General features: G+C 45.0%; 1 protein-coding gene across 1 annotated transcript in view; it reads left to right on the top strand.

Annotated features, from left to right (window-relative positions):
* Positions 1-3292: 3292 nt before the first annotated feature.
* Rpia (ribose 5-phosphate isomerase A) overlaps positions 3293-19577 on the top strand; it is a 34789-nt gene continuing 18504 nt past the window's right edge. The window contains exons 1-4 of the mRNA XM_051154683.1: positions 3293-3577; positions 10418-10478; positions 12342-12397; positions 18287-18346. Coding sequence (XP_051010640.1) covers positions 3314-3577; positions 10418-10478; positions 12342-12397; positions 18287-18346 — 441 coding nt within the window. The 5' untranslated portion in view covers positions 3293-3313. The remainder of the gene's footprint in view (positions 3578-10417; positions 10479-12341; positions 12398-18286; positions 18347-19577) is intronic.

The raw sequence follows: 19577 nt of genomic DNA, 5'->3' as shown, positions 1-19577 counted from the left end.
TTATAATCAAAATGGAGTCAAAATGGTTTCCAATATGCTAAGAGCTGGTGTTAACAGAGGAGTTCTAGTCATGCTGTGAACTAAAGTAGGTCTCAGGAGAGGGGCTATAGAGTTGGTTAAGCAGTTGACAACTGTTTCTACCTTGGCTTGGTCTGCTTTTTCCTTGCTGTGTCCTCATTCTTCCCCTTTGGGATGGGAATGCTTATTTTGTGATGTTGTATATTGGAAGTCTGCAACTTGTGTTTCCACTATCAGGTATTGAATCTAGGATCCCATGTATCCTGTTCAAGTGTTGCTGAGATATAAATTAAAAAATTTTAAAGATTTTTTTTGAAGTTTTAAAAAGATTTGCTTTTGTTTTTATGTGTGTGAAGGAATGCCTAAACATAGAGTTGTGCACCATGTGGAGGTCAGATGAGGATGTCAGATCCCCTGGATCTGTGGTTGTAAGCTGCATGATGTGGGTGCTGGAAACAGAAAGCTGCCTTCTACAGGGGCAGCAAGCACTAATCTCTTCAGTCCCCATCTTTGGTTTTGGAAGCCAGGGTCTTACTGTGTAGCCAAGCCTGACCTGGAACTCTGCCATCTATGAGAGCCCAGCCAGGAAATCCAGAAATACACATGCCTCTGCTTCACAAATGCTAGGATTAATGGTGTGCACCACCACGTTCTACAAACAATGAAGTCTTGATACTATGCTTGGGAAGGGACAGGTATTCTGAATGACTGAAGGTGGAGTGTAGAGTTGCGGCACCACAGAACAGGTGCTATTCTATCTTGCTTCAGATTGTTAGATCTCCAAAGACCACCAGGAGTCCAAACTCATATGTGAAAGCAAGGGGCCTTTATTTCTGCAGAAGTCCTGGATGCAGGGATCACCATGTAGAGAAAATGATGACCATGAGGTGAGCTCACAGGCCCTTTTTAAAGGCGTTCAGGGGAATTCCAAGGGAAGGGTTGGCAACCTTTAACATGATTGGAGCATTCAAACTGATAAAGAGCGGGCAGACTGGAAAGGTGCGGGCAACCTTAATCAGCGGTCATGAGTTAGTCATAAGAGAAGAGATTTCTAGACCTGCAGTAAAGTAACCTTGAGACACCTTATCTCCTGCCAGCCAGGTGGCTTGGCCGTTCCTGATTGGCTGCCTGTTCTCTGTGGTATTCCCAGGAACCACTGAGCTCATTTCTGAGGAATGGAGGCTCAGGCCTGCTCCAAGCTAAGAAGAAACTGAAGCCTGCCATGGAGTTGGCTAGACTTGTTTCCCCAGGCCTCCTCATGATATGTGCTGAGGCTCATCTGCATGTTAGCAGCAGCCTGATAGCCTCTGAAGGATGCATGATGAGTACAAAGCAAGTAACGGAGTAAGAGATCAAGGAAAACCCTTCTGTGCTGGCGGTGTAGTCCCAGCTGCTGAGAAAAGGCCTGTGGGCTGAGAGTTCAAGGGATGCCTGGCCTACAGGATGAGGTCAAGTCCAGACTGGCCAACTTAGTGAAGCCCTGTTGTCAGTGGCAGTGGGGCATGTGCCAGAGACGCAGCTCCACAGTGGTGACTGCAGCCGTTTGAGTTCTTTTCAGAGACTTCTACTCTGGTGAAGCTAGGATTCAAAAATCATAGTTCAGTTTATTATAAAGAAATTTTTGTGATATATTTAAACATGGGGTTAATATGAAGAGAGATACTATCTGTATTGCCTAGTTGTTGTTGTTGTTTTTTTTTTTTCCTGAGCCAGGGTTTCTCTGTGTAGCGTTGGCTGTCCTGGACTCACTGTGTAGACCAGGCTGGCCTCGAACTCACAGAGATCCGCCTGCCTCTGCCTCCCTAGTGCTGGGATTAAAGGCATGCACCACCACGCCCAGCTATATTGCCTTGTTTTATGTCACCTTGACACATGCTAGTCATCTGAGTGGAGGAAACCTCATTTGAGAAAATGCCTCCTAAGATCAGTATGTAGGCAAGCCTGTGGGACCTTCTCTGGGATTGACATGAGAGGGTCCACATCTGGCTTGGTAGTCCAGAGCGTTATAAGTAATCTGACTAAGTAACTCCTGAAGAGAAAGCTAGGAAACAGCATGGCTGCCATGGCTTCCCTCAGTGGACTATGATTAAGGACATGTAATTCAAATAAACCCTTTCCTCCCCAAGTTGCTTTTGGTCATGGTGTTTCATCACAGCAATAGTAATTCTAACTACTATCCAAGTATAATGTGGGCTTCTCAAGAAAAGAGTCTCATTTAACTGGCTGAACAGTAGTTGTACATTTTGGTGGCTTCTGAAGTTACATTTGTAATGGTGGCTGAAGAACTCTTCCCTCCTTTTTGGTAAAGGAGACTGTCAAGTGGTTCCTGAGTGCCTTGGGCAGGATTACAGTCTCTGGTTTAAAACTCAGGTTATAAAAGTTGCAAAAAGTTCTGCTAGGATCAACGGCATGCACCACCATGCCCTGCCAAGGCATCGAGACTTTTATTTTTCCTAGGCATTCTTAGAAGAATCTGGTTCTTGTGGGTGTGGTTGCACACGCCTTTAATCTCTGCACTGGGGAAGTAAAGGTGGGCTGATCTCTGTGAGTTCAAGGCCAACCTAGTCTACAGAGCTCCAGGACAGCCTGGGCTACAAAGAAAGACTCCGTCTCAAACAAATACTCAAACAAAAGAACAAAAATAACTTCCAGCCCTATTCGATGGCATACTATTGTAATCCCAGCTCAGGAGGAATGCTCCAGGTTCCAGGCTAGCCTGGGCTACACAGTGAGTGCAGGTTAATTTCGTGGTATCACCAAGGAGTGAATCTAGAGCACTTTAAGAATGCTGTGACATGAGATGGTTCAACCCATAAAGTTCAATCCCCACTACCCAGGTGGTCAGATAACCAACGTGTAACACAAGCACATGCTCATTCATATAATCACAATTCAACATTCTCATTTGCTGGAGAAAACAAGGTCAGGTTTTTAACGGGTCTCTTTTTGGCAGTGCTTTTTAGAATGCCGTATATAGCCAGAAAGTTTCTTGGAGTTCACCTAAATGTGTAAACTCTTGATCCCATGGTAGGGAGTTGTCAGCTTCTTAGACAGCAGCTACTTAAACCTTCCGGACGAAGTCGGGTGTCTAGGCCGGCGGATAGCGTACTAGGTCGAAGGCATTGTGGGACTTGTAGTCCAGATTGCGAAAAAGCTTGGGGGCCACCGACGCCACAGGACTACATTTCCCAGCAGCACGCACTAAGCAGTACGCGCGGGCCAAGTTGCGCGAGCCAGCCGACTTCCGGAGGAGCTGGGGGTAGGGCGGCCGCAGAGGCTGGAGCGAGGCGGCGGGATGCAGCGCCCCGGGCCCTTCAGCACCCTCTACGGGCGGGTCCTGGCCCCACTGCCCGGGCGGGCCGGGGGCGCGGCCTCGGGCGGGGGCGGGAACAGCTGGGGCCTCTCTGGCTCCCATGTGCAGCTGCCGGGGCGTGCACAGTCGGAGACCCAAGGCGACAAGGGAGGTTTGAGCTCCGGCAGCCCGGCCCCTTCCAGGATGTCCAAGGCCGAAGAGGCTAAGAAGCTGGCGAGCCACACAGCGGTGGAGAACCACGTGAAGGTGGGCAGCCGTTGGCGGCGTGATGGCTTCGTGCTGCGCTCCCAGGGCACTGCTAGGGTGCTCTTGACTCCTGATAGGGCGAGGGCTGCGAGAGTGGGGAGAGGGAGAGCCTTGTACCCGAATTCACGCTGTTCTTCCCAACCCCTGAAAGACCTGTTAGACGTCGAATCAGTGGGTGCCAACCCTTCCCCAAATAGAGCCGTTTCCCCAAAGATTCCTTGTCCGGCTGGAACTAGGTGTACCGTGGAGCCAGACATTACCCTGTTTAGAGTCTGTCAGGCTGTTTACGCGCGTCTTCTAATCAGCCCATTGAAAATGTTGAGCCCCGAGGCTGCTGTTCTTTACTTCTCACTTACCGGGAAGCCAGGGGAGAGCTGTTTTGCAAAGTGTTTTGAAATTTTACTCCAAACAGGCTTTTCAGCTTCTTCTGCTGGGGAACTTGAGTGCGGTCTGTACAAAGAAGCCATCATGTTCAGCCTTACTGTTGACTGGGCCGGCTAGACAGGACATCAGGAGGTGCTGCTCTTTAGGTGGGGTCTAGATACTTACCAGTTACTCAGTAAGGTTGTGTCCCCACTTGTTTGTTAAGTGGCAGGTGTGGTGCTGTGAATGGATTCTTAGTGTAGGTGGATTTGCTGTCCCCTAGCCGACTAATTGTCTTAATTGTGTTACTTCTGTTGCCCTGTGGTGGAGTTTCCTGGTCTTGTTTTCTATTTCTTAGATAGTGTTAGCAGAATCCAGTTCTCTGTAAAAGGGAGTTCTTTTCCTTTGTGTTGCACAAAGTTACTTTGCAAAGATGACATCTTAAGAGCTTTTGCTATTTTCCTGCCAAGAGTGAGGGTGGTCTGAGTGGGTGGGACCCGGTCTGATAACTTCTGGCTTGCTGGTTCTATAGAAGGAATGGCCACCTCATCTTTGTATCAGGCTGGGTTCCAGTGCTCTCCTGGTCTGGTGTAGTTTCTCACTCATCTACTTTGCATAGGGTTTTATACTCGAATTAAGAGGGTGTGGGGGATATGACTATAAATGTAAAATGTGTAATTTGGCTCTTTGGAATTCAGTGCCACAGTTTTAAAACTGGGGCAGTAAAGTGAAATTTCAAAATAGTTTCATGAAATTACTTAGATTGATAAGCGAAATCTATACAGTAGGAAAGCCCATTATCTAAGTTGTTCTGTTAATGTTCAGTGGCACATGTCTCCTTGACCTTTGCCTTATAGTTGTGTACTTGATTAAATTAAAATCTGCGAGCCTTCGTCTCATGTTCTAGCTATATTCAAAGAAGTTACCAAGAATCCTGGGGGGATCTCTGTTGGGTTTTGGGAGCTATCTGCTAACATTGTTGTCCTGTAGGGTTTGAGTTAAAGAGCCTTACTGCTTTCAGTGTTTCCTTGGCTTCCAAAGGAGAATAGGAGAGGATTGTGCTCTTTCTATTTTGAGGCTTAGGCTGTGTTTGATACCCTCCCTTCCCCTCCCTTCTTACTATGTAGCTGGCCAGGAACTTGATGTGTGGACCATGCTGGCCTTGAAATCTGTCTGCTTCTGTCTCCTGAGTGCTGGTTTTAAAGGTGTGCTTGATCCTTCTGATTCCGACTCTCAAGTGCTGGCATCCTGGGTGTGTGGCACCACACTCGGCTTCCTCTGATTGTGACTCCCAGACACTGTATGCGACCCATGTTCTAGTCCTCTGTGCACTGCTTTTGCCTAACTTGCTATGAGCTCTGGGAGGAGAGGTAGCGCTATCTACACATTCAGAGTTGCGTACAGTGAGACCTGCTTAGGCAGTGTTCAGGGAGTTGTGTAGGGTGTGAATACTGATATGGAGGTTGTGGGTGTGGTGGCCCTTTTCCTAGACTCCTGAGTGTGTGCTTTCCAGTGTCTCCAGCCCACTATGACTGTTCCTACTTCAGGGTAAATGGAGAACTCCGAATTCTCGGTTGAATCTTTGTCACTAGATCCAGACCTTCATTAATTCTAAAAGCTTGGGTGGTTATGGTGCATGTGTGTGCTGTCCTCATGGTCTGTTGCTTCATCCTTTGCTGCCTGTGGAGCCTGGGCTTTGTTTTGAGATTGTCTTAGCCTGAGGAAACCAGTGGGCAGACAATAATATTAATATTATTATTAGTGATACCAGTATTTTGGTTTTATTCTTTTGGAGACAGTCTCACTAAGTAGCCCTGGCTGTGCTGGAACTTAACTATGTAGAGGAGGCTGACCTCAAACTCACAGTCTGCCCCTGCCTCTCTAGTGCTGAGTTTAAAGATGTACACTAGCACAGACAGTAATTTCTGTGTTTTTAATTTGGTAGAAGCTTGTTTTACTAATATACTATTCCAAACTCAATACACCAAGAAACTTAACCCACCAAAGCCAACCTCATAGATTCTCGAGATTACCCCATAAGACCTGATGACACACCGTTCAGCATTGTCCATTAGAAGGGCTAGCAGCTGTTGGGCCAGTTTGCTAGCAGCCTTTGGCCACTTCTAGTTGGCTTTGGCTAGGGCACTGACTCCTGAGTTTATCATTTTATATCAGGGTGGCAGGATCTGGCAGGCCCCTGCAATTCATCTTCTAGAATAGAGCCTGTCTGGTGTACTAAGTTCGACTGTGTACTGCTAGACTGCCGGGAGCAACATGAGCTAATGAAGAATCTGGTAATCAGGTTCTCAGCCGTAGGTCAAATGTGAAGGTCGGGTTAACCTAGGTTTACCTAGGATTTAAGAAATGGAGATGTTCACCATTATTTGGATACTTTGCATCTTGAGATATTTAGCCAGCTTAAATGCCTTGTTAGCTTCCTTTTCTTGTACTAATTCCCTTGCATTTTGAGTTTGTGGGGGCAGCTGATGATTTTTATCAGGTGCCCTGCCTCTTGAGGGCATCCTGGCAGGTGGAATCTATAATATTGGCTGGGAGCCGGGTGTGGTGGTGCACGCCTTTAATCCCGGCACTTGGAGGCAAAGGCAGGTGGATCTTTGTTAATTTGAGGCCAGCCTGGTTTACAAAGGGAGTCCAGGACAGTCAGGGTTACACCGAGAAACCCTGTCTTGAAAAACAACAAAGCAACAACAACAACAACAAAAGACTGGCTGTGGTGGGTTAAATCTCTTTGTGTATTTGATGAGTTTGGAGCAATATATTAACCTTGGCTTCTGCCAGATTAAAAACACAGAAATTGCTGGGCATGGGGCCTTCTACCAGATTAAAAACACAGATATTGCTGGGTGTGGTGGCTTCTGCCAGATTAAAAAGACATATATTGGTAGGCGTGGTGGCATGCCTTTATTCCCAGCATTCTGTAGCAGAGGCAGGTGGATCTTTGTGAGTTCTAACAGGGTAAGCAGGCAAGAACACAGGCTTGTTCCTGACTGAGGTTTGGTTGGCCAAGGATGACTGCCCCAAGTTCTTGGGTTTAGGTGCCTGGGACTTTCTACAGCTTAAGTGAGGATTGCCTTGCACAGCATAATTTTTCTCTGCCCCTTGTTAAAAACCCCACAGCTTGTACAGTGTTATCATTAACAGTGCTTTTACCTTGACTTGTGAATTTCTATGTACAATAATCTTGAAATGAGCCCCCAGCCCCTCCAATAGGCCCACAGAAAATGATGGATAAAGTCTAATGTAGGTAGGAGGGGCCCAACTAGGAACATTTTTAGTGTGTAAATTGAATGTGTGATTGCCATTAGGACTTGATTTTGTTTTTCTGAATTCTGTGTACTTGTTGATCACTCTTTCTGTCTTTTAGTTTTAGATGCAGTCTAATTTTGAGAGGGACCAAATAAGGTATGGGATTGTGGGACCCAAGAGCTGTGGGCCTGCCCCTGCACAGGGTTTCTCTGTGTAGCCCTGGCTGTCTTGGACCAGCTTTGTGGACCAGGCTGGCCTCCAACTCACAGCTATCTGCCCGCCTCTGCCTCCCAAGTGCTTGGATTAAAGGCGTGCGCCACCACCGCCTGGCTGTTAGTGTAAATGTATGTAAATGAAATTAATTTTAAGGACTAGAATTTATTGTATAACAAACATAGGACATAACTAGTTGCATCTTATGGAACACAGTGAATTGGATTTTATGGATAAGATTTTCTAATAGTTTCTTTTTTTCTTTCTTTGATTTTTGTTTTGTTTTTTTGAGACAGTGTTTCTCTGTGTAATAGCCTAGGCTGTCCTGGAACTCTCTGTGTAGACCAGGCTGGCCTCAAACAGCCTGCCTCTGCCCTGAGTGCTGGGATTAAAGGCATGTTTCACCATGCCCAGTTTGCTAACAGCTTTCTACAGCTTGAAGTCTGTTCAGAGCCATCAAATTGTATATACTTTTGTAGGACAGGAATGTGTTAGAATTCTATTGAAGGAACCTTTTAATCTTTAAGACTTCAAGGTCTTCAACTTTTTTTTTTTCTTGCAGTATTGCTCAAGTGGGCTGGTGGGTCTCTAGGTCATAGGGTGGTTGTGAAATCGGCTTTATGTTAAGATATGCAGATCCTCTTGGCTTTGCTTCTTGGTGGAAAGAACGCAAGTGTGGGCCCTTTAAGCCCGTGTTTCTCAACCTTCTGAGGGCTGCAATCCTTTACTTCAGTTCCTCATGCTGTGGTGACCTCCAACCATAAAATTGTTTTCATTGCTACTTCATAACTATAACTGTCCTACTATTATGGATCATAATGCAAATATCTGATATGCAGGGTATCTGATATGTGACCCCTGTGAAAGGGTCATTTGACCCCCAAGGGGTGGAGACCCTCAAGTTGAGAACCGCTGTTGTAGGCAGTGTTCAGCGTCAGTGTGGCTACACTGTGTCAACTGTGCCATAGCCTGAAGGAGAATGTTCCGGGAAGTTGCTTAGGAACCATGCTCCACATTGGCTTTGAGGGTTAGTGTCTCCGTTCTTTCTTTTCTTTGTGGTCCTACCCTCTGGTCCTAGGTCTCTTTTCTTGTACGGCAGGGTTAGTGTTGTGACACATGTTTCCTGTCTTTTGTACTTGGGGAGGCAGAGCAGATATTTAAGAGAGACTGCTTCTTCCTAAGGACCCACAAGGTGACTAATAGCAGGAGAAAAGCCTGGCATCTTCTGCTTCCATCTGAATCTGCATTCGCTTTGAAGTAAACACTTGCTTAAGATTGCACATGAGGACGTTGATTATTCAAGGAGTGTTGGTCTAAGAACCAGTGCTGTCTGGCTCAAACCGCCTCAAGGTTGGAGGTAATGGAGCAACTGTCACAGCTCTTACAGTGTGCTCTTCTAGACCCTCAAAGGCACCTGGAAGTCTCCATTCATTCTCTGAACCTGAGTTTCAGAGGGACATTGCTGTGGGGTGAAGTCACCCCCAAGTAGGAGCAGTCATTTCATGGTTATTTCCTCCACCAATAAGGACGTCTTTGAAGCACTTTGTAGAATCTTAACTGTGACAGTGATCAAACAGACCAGAGTTTGACCAGTATTACTTACTCCCCTCCCTCCTGTAATTAAATCAAAGCTCATGGCTGAAATCCCTGCTTTGTGTCTTCTCGAAGTAGCTCCATTGAGTAAAGGCCTTTCCTGCTTTTTCACTGTTACAGCTATATTCCTAACATGTTAGTCCTCAGTGTCAGACCTTCTGCCCAGATTCTGGCTATAGATATGCTCTGCACATGAAAACTTCCTACGCTTCCATTCTTTTCCCATGCAATGTAGGGGCCCGTGGTGTTAGCTGGATAGAAGGAAGGTCAACGTCTGAAGTCACTCCCACCCAGTTGTGTGCATTGTGTTGGGGGGGTGGGTGGGAGGCCTGGACCGTCACAGCTCTGCGAGGAGGCCTCCCCAATAGAGACAATGCAGCGCCCAGGGAAGGGTTGCCCATAAACCCTGAGGAACTGAGGAGCCTTGGAGACGGAGTCCCGCTCCTTCTCCAGCCGATACAGCTACCAGGGAAGGTGTTCTGTGCGTTGTGTATTGTGTGTGTGGTGTGGCGTGTGTTCTGGTGGAAGGGTTTTCACAGCTCTGAGAGCTGTGAGTTTCCCGGGCTCCTGTGCCTCACGATACCCTTCGGACACGGTCCCACCTCAGGGTTGGGCTGCCTTCCTAGCTCTTGTGTACTGGAAGGCAGCAGGCCTTACCACCCATACAACGCACACAACACCCCTCCCCCCTTCTTTTTCTGACTTTTGACAGAGTTTGGGATGGTAGGCATGATGTATCCCTGAGATTTCTTGAGTTACCGATGTGAAGATGATGGTAGTCCTCTGCTTTTTTTTTTTTTAAAGACAGAGTTAAAGATTGCCCTGGCTGTCCTGGAACTCACACTGTAGACCAAGCTGGCCTCAAACTCAGAGCTCTGCCTGCCTCTGACTCTCAAGCGCTGGCATTAAAGGTGTGCCTTGCCTTCTAAGAGTTGAGCTTGTGTGAAGAGGCAGCCAGAAAGCCCAGCTTTCTATGTTTACCCAGGCTCTGTTCCCTCCCCCCACTCCGCCACCCCTCATTCTTTCTTCCTTTCTCATTTCCTCCCTTAGATTGGCAGGAATCTTAGTCACTGTTATTCGCAGGCTATTTCTGTGAGGCCAGTTCAGTTAATGTGGAGTTGATGTATGGTATAAATACTCGAACCGGTTATTCCTATGGGGAGTGTGTAGGGAGGAGTGGTGAAATGGGGCTAGTGTTAATGTCAGAAAGAGGAGGGCTCTGCCTGCTGGAGAGACAGCAGGATAAAGTACAGCTTTGAGTTGAGGTTCAGGGGCTACATGTCTGTAAAGTAGACCCAAGTGCCTGTTGTGCACCGGTGCTAGTGAACTGCTGTTTGTGATGTAGACCAAGGAAGTAAAGTACTGTAGTGATGACGTTTGTTTTTCCATTTCTCTTTTTGGCAGAATAACCAAGTGCTGGGAATTGGAAGTGGTTCTACAATTGTCCATGCTGTACAGCGAATAGGTAAGTTCTTAGACTGTACTGGATGTTTCTTGTGTGTTCATGGGGGTAGGAGGTGGAGGAAGGGGAGGGAGTGGGCACAGGGTTGGTGTTTATCTTAGTTCCCACTCAGCCTTGCAGAGCTGGGAAGAGCAGGCAGTTGCTCTGAGGCTAGAGTGCTGTTCTTAGGAAAGAGGAATTCTTGGCCCTCTTACCTGACATGGGGAGCCCATGCCCATGTTTACTGTGAATAGCTAGAGGGGAGGAACTGATGAGATGAGGCTCCAGCAGGGCTTCTGTGTGTGTCTGGGGTTTCCTCTGAAGCCTGTGTGTTTCTTAGACAAACAAATTGAGGTCACAGTGTCCCGTCCATGACCCTGGCAAGGATGAGGCTCCTGCAGTTGGTGGCTGGTTTTTGTAGGTACTGACTTCACTTTGATTTGGTCCTGTTTGTGCTTAGGAAAGGTTCAGGCACTATCAGCTTCCATGGCTGTTCAACAGGTTCTACTGCCCTATTCACTGTTGATAAAAAGAAAGCCTGGGAGAGGCTTGCCCAAATGTCCATTTTTGGCAGGAAGTGGTTGTATTACAGGGTGATGGCTGATGGGAGTCCATATCTACCTTAACCCTGTGTATGGAGTTTTAGGGCACAGGAATTACTGTGGATTCACAGGAGTGACATCCAAACCTTCCGAGAGACAGACTTAAAAAGACTTGACATTTTAAGACGACAACACCCCCCTTCCCACCACCCCGGTTTCTCTGTATAACCACCCTGGCTGTCCTGGAACTCATTTTGTAGAATCAGGGTGGGCTCGAACTCACAGAGATCCTCCTGCCTCTGCCTCCCTGAGTACTTGGATCAAAGGCGTATGCCACCACACCTGGCTAACAGCTTTTTAAGACTCATTAAAATTAAGATTTTCTGAAAGTTTAAAATGAATAACAAATTTAAAATTAACAGGTATCTTTCTCATACTTTAATCATTCTCTGGGGCCTATAAGATCCTTATATTTCTTATTAAATGGAAAGTAAAGTTCTGATGTTTTCCTGGAAAGGCAGTGTAGGACTATAGCTAAAATTAAAAGTAGGCTGCCAAAAGGGCAGTGGAGATCCATACCTTTAAACCCAGTACTGGGGAAGCTGAGGCAGAGGCAGGTAGATCTCTGAGTTCAAGGCCAGCCTGGTCTAAGTTCCAAGACAGCTAGGGCCAGAGCCAGGCGTGGTGGCGTATGCTTTTAATCCCAGCACTTAGGAGGCAGAGACAGGAGAATCTCTGTGAGTTCGAGGCCAGCCTGGTCTACAAAGAGTTCCAGGACAGCCAGGAATATTACACAGAGAAACCCTGTCTTGGAAAACCCAAAGGAAAAAACAAAAGAAAAAAAAGACAGCTAGGGCCACACAGAGAAATCCTGTCTTGAGTCTCTAGCCGTACCTCCAAACTGCCCCCCTCAAAAAAAGAAAAAAAAAAAAAAAAAAAAAAAAAAAAAAAAAAAAAAGGGAAGAAAGACCATCAAGAACCATATTCCAGCCACTGGTAAGCTGTGTAACTACCAAGGTAATTTGCTTTTCAGTGACTTAGTTTCCTCATATATAAAGAAGGGGCGATAGTCATAACTTATCTCTTGGGGGTGTCAGGATTAGAAAGGTTGATGTATATACATCTGTTATCAAATTGCAGACACAGCAGCAGTACCACTGAAATGGCTTTTTCACTGGTAATTACTTGCCTCCGAGGCCCTATGAAGTGAGGTCACTGGGTTTTCCAGCAAATAGGAGAATGCTGAGGCAGCTGTCAGTGGGAGTTAGGCCTTTCCCCTCTGGTTGGATTTGAGAAAAATCAAGCATGGTGAGTGAAACATTACCAGTAACTCTTGTCTCCACAGCTGAAAGAGTAAAGCAAGAGAACCTGGAACTCATCTGCATCCCCACATCCTTCCAGGTACGTCAGGTCCTGTGTCCCCATCTGTGTCCTAGCAGCTGCTGCCAGGTCTTTTGGGTTCCTGAGAATGTGTTGTCACCACGATGTTTTCTGCAAGTATCCAGGCCAGGAGAGGAGCTGACCAAGCATTGCTATTTGGTAGTGTAATATATTTTGAGACAGGATCTTACTGTGTAGCCTTGGCTGACCTGGAACTTGTTATATAGAACAGATTGGTCTTGAACTCATAGAGATCTTCCTGCCTCTGCCTCCTGAGTGCTGAGATTAAAGGCATATTCCACCATGCCAGCTGGAGGTATAATTTTGTGCTCATTTACTTCAATAATATTTTCTCTTGAGTCAGGTACTGTGGAGTATACAGAGATGACTGCATCTCTTTAGTCTCAAGGATTATTATCCTGGTAGTGATGAAGTTAAAAGTAATAGACTGAGAACCAAGGGGATATGGTTCTGTTTTCATCTGACTTTACTCTCTACCCAAAGCTTTGGTTATATGGATTATAATCTTCTTAACAAAGATGTACCAACTAATATCCACATATCCACAAACCATATTTGTCTTTTTGGATCTGGGTTACCTTATTCAAGATGTTTTTTCCTGTTATTTTTATTTTTAATTTTTTACTTTTTTGTGGGCGGAAGGTCACAAGGCGGGAAGAACATGGATGGACTGGAAAGGGATTGTGCTTGGGGTGCATGATGTGAAACTCCCAGATGATCTATAAAAATGTTATGTGGGAGAAGAAGAAATCAATAAAATACATTATGCCAGAAACTATATTAACAGGATGATTTTTTTCTAGCTTCATTCATTTACTTATGAATTTTTTTAAACAGCTGAGTGATACTCCTTTGTGTAAATATACCATATTTTCTCTTTCTTTTTTCTTTGTTTTGTTTTTTTGAGACAAGGATTCTCTGTGTAGCCTTGGCTGTCCTGGACTTACGTTTTAGACTAGGCTGGCCTCGAATTCAGAGATCCACCTGCCGCTGCCTCCCTGAGTGCTGGGATTAAAAGTGTGCTCCACCACAGCCTGGCTTTTTTTTTAAATCCCTTTATCTGTTTGTCCCTTCATCCACTTCCTGGCTATTGTAAATAGAGCAGTAATGAGCATGGTTGAACACGTGTTTGGTGGCAGGATGAAGTGTCCTTTGGATGCATGCCCATGAGTGATATAGCCATCTTGAGGTTGATCAATTTTCATCTTTCTGAGGAACTGCCACACTGATTTCCACAGTGGCTGTCAGGTTTGCATTCCCATCAGCAATGGAAGAGTGTTCCCTTTGCTCCAGATCCTCACCAACATGAGCTCTCACTTGTGTCATTGACTATAGCTATTTTGACAGTTGTTAAATGAGATCTCAGAGTTGTTTTGATTTGTATTTTCCCTGATCACTGAGGGTGTTGAACATTTCTTTAAGTGTTTCTCAGCCATTTGTGTTTCCTCTTTGGAGAATATTCTGTTTAGATTTCTACCCCATTTTAAAATCAGGTATTTGTTTTCTTGATGTCCAGTTTTTTAAGTTTTTAAAAGAAATATTTTAGATACTAGTCCTTTATTGGATGTGCAGGTACTGAAAATCTTACTGCAATCTGTTGGCTGCTGCTTTGTCTGAATCATGTCCTTTGCCATAGAGAAGCTTTTCAGTTTCATGATGCCCCATTTATTTATTTATCTTAAATATTTTATTTATTTAATGTATGACTGCTCTATCTGCATGTGCGCCTGCATACTAGAAGACAACATCAGATTCCAGTGTAGATAGTTGTAAGCCACCATGTGGTTGCTGGGAATTGAACGCAGGACCTCTGGAGGAGCAGACAGCGAGCCACTTACCCACTGAGCCATCTCTCTAGCCTGAGGCCCCATTTATAAATTGTTGATCTTAATGCCTGTGCTAATTGTATTCTGTTCAGGAAATCCTTTCCTGTGCCATTGAGTTCAAGACTATTCCCCACTTTCTCTACATTAGATTCAGTCTATCTGGCCTTATGTTGAGGTCTTTGATCTATTCGGAGCTGAGTTTTGTGCAGGGTGATAAATATGGATCTATTTGGATTCTTCTACATGTAGCCATCTAGCTTGACCAACACCATTTGTTGAAGATGCTGTCTTTTTTTCCAGTGTGTATTTCAGACTTCATCAAAAAGCAGGTGTCCATAGGTGTATGGACTTATGTCTGGCTTTTCAGTCAAATGCCATTGATCAACATGTGTGTTTTATGTCAAAACCATACTGTTTTTTTATTACTATAGCTCTATAGTTCAGTTTGAGATCAGAGATTGTGATAGCATCTCTGGTATCTCTCCATATCTATTCAACATAGTACTTGAAGTCTAGAGTAACAACAATTGAAGGAGATTAAAAAAGATACAAATTGGAAAAGAAGTCAAAGTACCTTTATTTGCAGAGGATGATAGTATAAATATGTGACCTGAAAAGTCCACCAGGAAACTCCTACAGCTGATAAACACTTTCAGCAAAGTAGTAGAATACAAAAATTTATCTATCTATCTATCTATCTATCTATCTATCTATCTATCTATGCATATACCCCATATACAAAATAGTATCCTATATACAAATGACAGATGGACTGAGAAAGAAATCAGGGAAGCAACACCTTTCACAATAGCCCTAAATAATAGAAAATCTTGGGGGGTAATTCTTTTTTTTTTTTTTAACACATTTTTATTGAAAGATAAAATAATTCATATTACATCTCATTTTCTATCCCATCCCATACATCCTCCCATTCCTCCCTCCCTCCCACTTTCACCCCAATCCCCCTTCCCTATGACTGTGACCAAGGGGGACCTCCTCCCCCTGAATATGGTGCTAGGGTATCAAGTCTCTTCTTGGTAGTCTGCTATCCTTCCTCCGAGTGCCATTGGGCCTCCCCAACAAAGGGACATAGCCAAATATGGGGCACCAGAGATCCTGTGAAAGTCAGTCTTGGGGGGTAATTCTAATCAAGCAAGTGAAATACTTATATGATAAAAACTTACAAGTCTTTGAATATAGAAATTGAAGACAACTTTTGTCTTGTTCCTGGTTTTGTTGGAATGAGTCTTTTCTCATTTAAGTTGATGTTGACTATGGGTTTGTAATTGCCTTTTATTATGTTGAGGTGTGTTCCTTGTATCTCTAATCTCTCTGGAGTTTTATCATGAAGGGGTGTTGGATTTTTCAAAGGCCTTTTGTGCATTGAATGAGATGATCATGTTTTTGTTTTTCATTCTGCTATATGAGGGATTGCATTTATTGTTTTGTGTATATTGACCTATCCCTGTATCTCTGGGATGAAGCCTAGTTGATCAAGGTGGATGATCTTTATGATATGTTTTTGGATTTGGTTTGCAAGTAATTTAATGAGAATGTTTACATCTATATTTATATGGGGAATTGATCTGAATTATCATTGTTGGTTCTTTATGTGGTTTGGGTGTTAGGGTGGCCTTGTAAAATGAATTGGACAATGTCCCTCTGTTTCTACTTTGTTGAATAATCTATTGATGTTAATTCTCCTTTGAAAGACTCGTAGAATTCTGCTCTAAAATAATCTGGCCCTGGGTTGTTCCTCCTCTTCCCTCTCTTGGGAGACTTTTTAAATTATTATTTTTTTAAACTTTTAATTTATTCTTTGTGCATGTCACGTTATGCACCCCAGTCCCACTCATCTCTTCATCCCTTTGTAGTATCATTCCCCCAAATCTTAAGTATTGCTTAGGCTATAAAACCCATTCTTGGGCTGAAGAGATGGCTCAGTGGTTAAGAGCTCTGTCTGCTCTTCAAAAGGTCCTGTTAGGGACAGTAGGCCATATGGCTGGTGTTCAGCCATCTTGTCAGAGCCTGCACCTTTAAGCTTCTATTTCTCCAGCACTCTGTCATTTACCAGAAACCAGCTTACCCTGTCCTGGTTCGGCAGTTAGACTAAAGATAAGATTAAGATGGAGCCACCCTGTTGTGGTTTATTGTGGGGGACGGTCATTCTAAGACCCCTGAGCTCATAGTAAGAGCTACTCCTTTCTGGCTATAAACTAGCTTTTTCAGTAAGACTACTGATAAGATCAGATTAAAGGCCAGCTGCCTGTGAGCAGCAGTTCTGGGAACTTGTTCCTGACTAACCAGATCTTTTAAAACTTCTCTCTCTCTCTCTCTGAAATTTCTCCCCTTTCTGTGGTTATAACAGCCATAAAGGTAGACACCTGTTGGAGCATTTCACAGTTAGGTATCCATAGCAACCCTCGTTTATGCAAATACTCATGCCTTCGTGCCTATAAATGATCATAATGAGTGAGTTAACCCAGAAGCAGAAAGACTCAAATGGTATATACTCACTTATATCTGGACACTAGCCCAAGGGACATGTCCCATGAACGTATTCACTCACCAGGAAAGTGGGTCAGAGGGTTGGACATCCTATTGGGTCTCTAGGTGAGAGAAGCATGGGAGAATGGGGACATAGAAGGATCTAGAGGGTCCTGGAAACCTATAAGAAGAACATTATGATGGACAGATCTGGGCCCAGGGGTCCTACTCAAACTATGGCACCAGCCAAGGACAATACATGCAGTAAACTTCGAACCCCTACCTAGATCTAGCTGATGGATAGGACATTCTTCACAGTTGAGTAGAGAGTAGGATCTGACTTTTACACAAACTCTGGTGCCCCATATTTGACCACATTCCCTGGATGGGGAGGCCTGGTGGCACTCAGGAAGGATAGCAGGCTACCAAGAAGAGACTTGATACATTATGAACATATACAGAGGGAAGAGGTCCCCCTCAGTCACAGTCTTAGGGGAGGGGAGTAAGGGGAAAATGGGAGGGAGGGAGGAATGGGAGGACACAAGGGATGGAATAACAATTGAGATGTAATATGAATAAACTAATAAAATAAAAAAAAACCCTGTGAAAAATTTCAATAACGGGGGCTTGATCAGAATCCAGACTTGCCCTCATTTCTTCGTGTCTCCTGTCCCCCCATTTGTCTGCCTCCTCCATAGGTACCTGTTAAAGACCCCGCGGGCCGAAACAAGGTCCCGAGGTCAATTTCTGACAACCACATGGTGGCTCCCATCTATACCGGGATCTGATGACCTCTTCTGGTGTGCAGGTGTATGTGCAGATAGAGCACTCATACATAAAATAAATGAATAAATCTTAAAAAAAACCCCATTCTTATGAGTGATACCACATGTGCTTTACAACAGCTTCATTGTTACCTAAGCCTGATGGTGTCCCTGCTGGCCATAAAGCCTGCAGCTCCCCACCCACAGTGTAGAAGGGTGAGGAGGATGCTAAGAGGTCCACAGGGGGAGGAAAGGATCCAGCATGGTGTTCAGGGAAAGAGTGCTTTGTGCGTTGGCGGGTGAGACAAAGGTCTGAGGTGAAGAAGAAGCTATAGGAGAGGATCTGCATTCCCCTGGGAATCCACTTTTCCATTCTTGAAGGTTCTGCCTCAGGCTCTCTGATCCTGTGTTTTGTGGATTTGGATCTGATTTTTACTTCTCCTGCTCCCGCCTATGCTGGGGCATGCTAGGGTCTTTGGAGACAGCTCAGGCTAAGTTTGAATTGGCTTTGTTTCTCAGCCTCCCAAATGTATTGCTAGAAGTTTTAGGGGTACCCTAGCATTGTTTCCCAACCAGGGAGGGGCAGTTTTTAGCTCACTTCTGGAACTGTCTCCCCGGTGTGCTGCACAGTTCCAGTGCCTGGAATGAAGTAGCAGTCAGCATTGCTCTGTATGAGGCTAGATCTCCCACCCGGTTGGGATATGAGAGAATCTAGGTCAATTGTTAGGGTTTGACACATCAAAAGAATTCTCCAGACCCTCAGCACATTTTCAGAGTAAATGATTGTGGTGGCTTTTTCCTGCTTTCCCCAGGCCAGGCAGCTTATCCTGCAGCATGGCTTAACCCTCAGTGACCTGGATCAACACCCACAGGTAAGAGACAGAGAGAGGGGAGAGGAGGGGAGGAGAGGAGAGGGGTGGGTAGGGTAGGGGAGGGGAGAGAGAGATTGGTTGAGATTGAGATTGATTCATGTTTGTTCTTAGACTTTTGGGTATTAATTCTGACCAAACTCACAAGCAAATAGGTGGTTAGCTTCCCTGAGATTTAACTTCCAAGGCACAGTAAAGGGGTGTGGACAGCCCCAGGGCTGGTCCACGGTTTCTTGAGATTCTCTTGTCATAAGTGAGCCAGCCTTCGGCGTTCACAGCTAAATGGTGGAAAAAGTCATATCTGAGGCAGCCGTGGCCATTTGAAAACGAATTAAAGTAAATATTTGTGGAGAATGCTGTTAAATTCCAGGATAGTATCCAGAATAGACTGAAGCTGTGGAGTGATCAGCATCCCGTGTCACTCCAGGCACACTTGAGCTGTCATCAGGCTGGGCTATGTTTAATCTTGGCAGTGGGTACTGTAGTTATTCCAGTGGATGGATGTGGAGAGGGCATGTTATTTACTTAAGTGGCGGAAGCAGAACTGTGAAGTGTGCACTAAGGCTCTAGAGCACTGTGAAGGAAAGAGGCTTGGTTTGTGCTTAGCTGACCAAGCTCCATGGCGATGCCAAGAGAGGATCTTTGGAGGAGAAGGTAGTAGCTATGGGTATGTGAGCACATGTGGGTGTTACCTAGACTTTTTGGGGTGATTTGAGCATAGTGGGATGGGCCTGGAGTAGGAATTTCACGGGGTCTAACAGCCCATGACATAGAGTACGTGGTGAAACCTTGGGAAAGGCCTCTTGGGGGATTTCTCTGGGAAGAAGTAGTTTCTAATTTAAGATTGTATTGAATGTTTGTCACCGTTAGAGATGTCTTCATATAATCTTCTTGCCCATTTGAAATTTGCTTGTTCTGTCCATGTTGGCTCCACCTTTGGAATCAGTTTTACACTGCCATTTTCATCATTGATCTTTCCTCTCCCCTTGGAACTTAGAGCTCCAGTCCTGCTGTATAGCTGCTTTTGGTCCTTGGAGGGCTCCAAACTGCAGTCTCTTATAAGTTTTCCCCTTAACTGCCACCCAGAGCCAGCATTTTAACTTCTTTGGGAATGATAGTGCCTATGTTGGGAATGCATGATGACAATTCCGCTTTGCCTGTGAAGAGCAAATGCGGGTAAGAGCGGGACAGTGTATGCATGCCTCAGGCCCTCTGCTCTCTTCCCTTGTGACCC

The sequence above is a fragment of the Acomys russatus genome, chromosome 13 (assembly GCF_903995435.1).
Source record: "Acomys russatus chromosome 13, mAcoRus1.1, whole genome shotgun sequence".
In the NCBI taxonomy this organism is placed as follows: Eukaryota; Metazoa; Chordata; class Mammalia; order Rodentia; family Muridae; genus Acomys; species Acomys russatus.
This window is presented reverse-complemented; position numbering and strand designations above follow the sequence as displayed.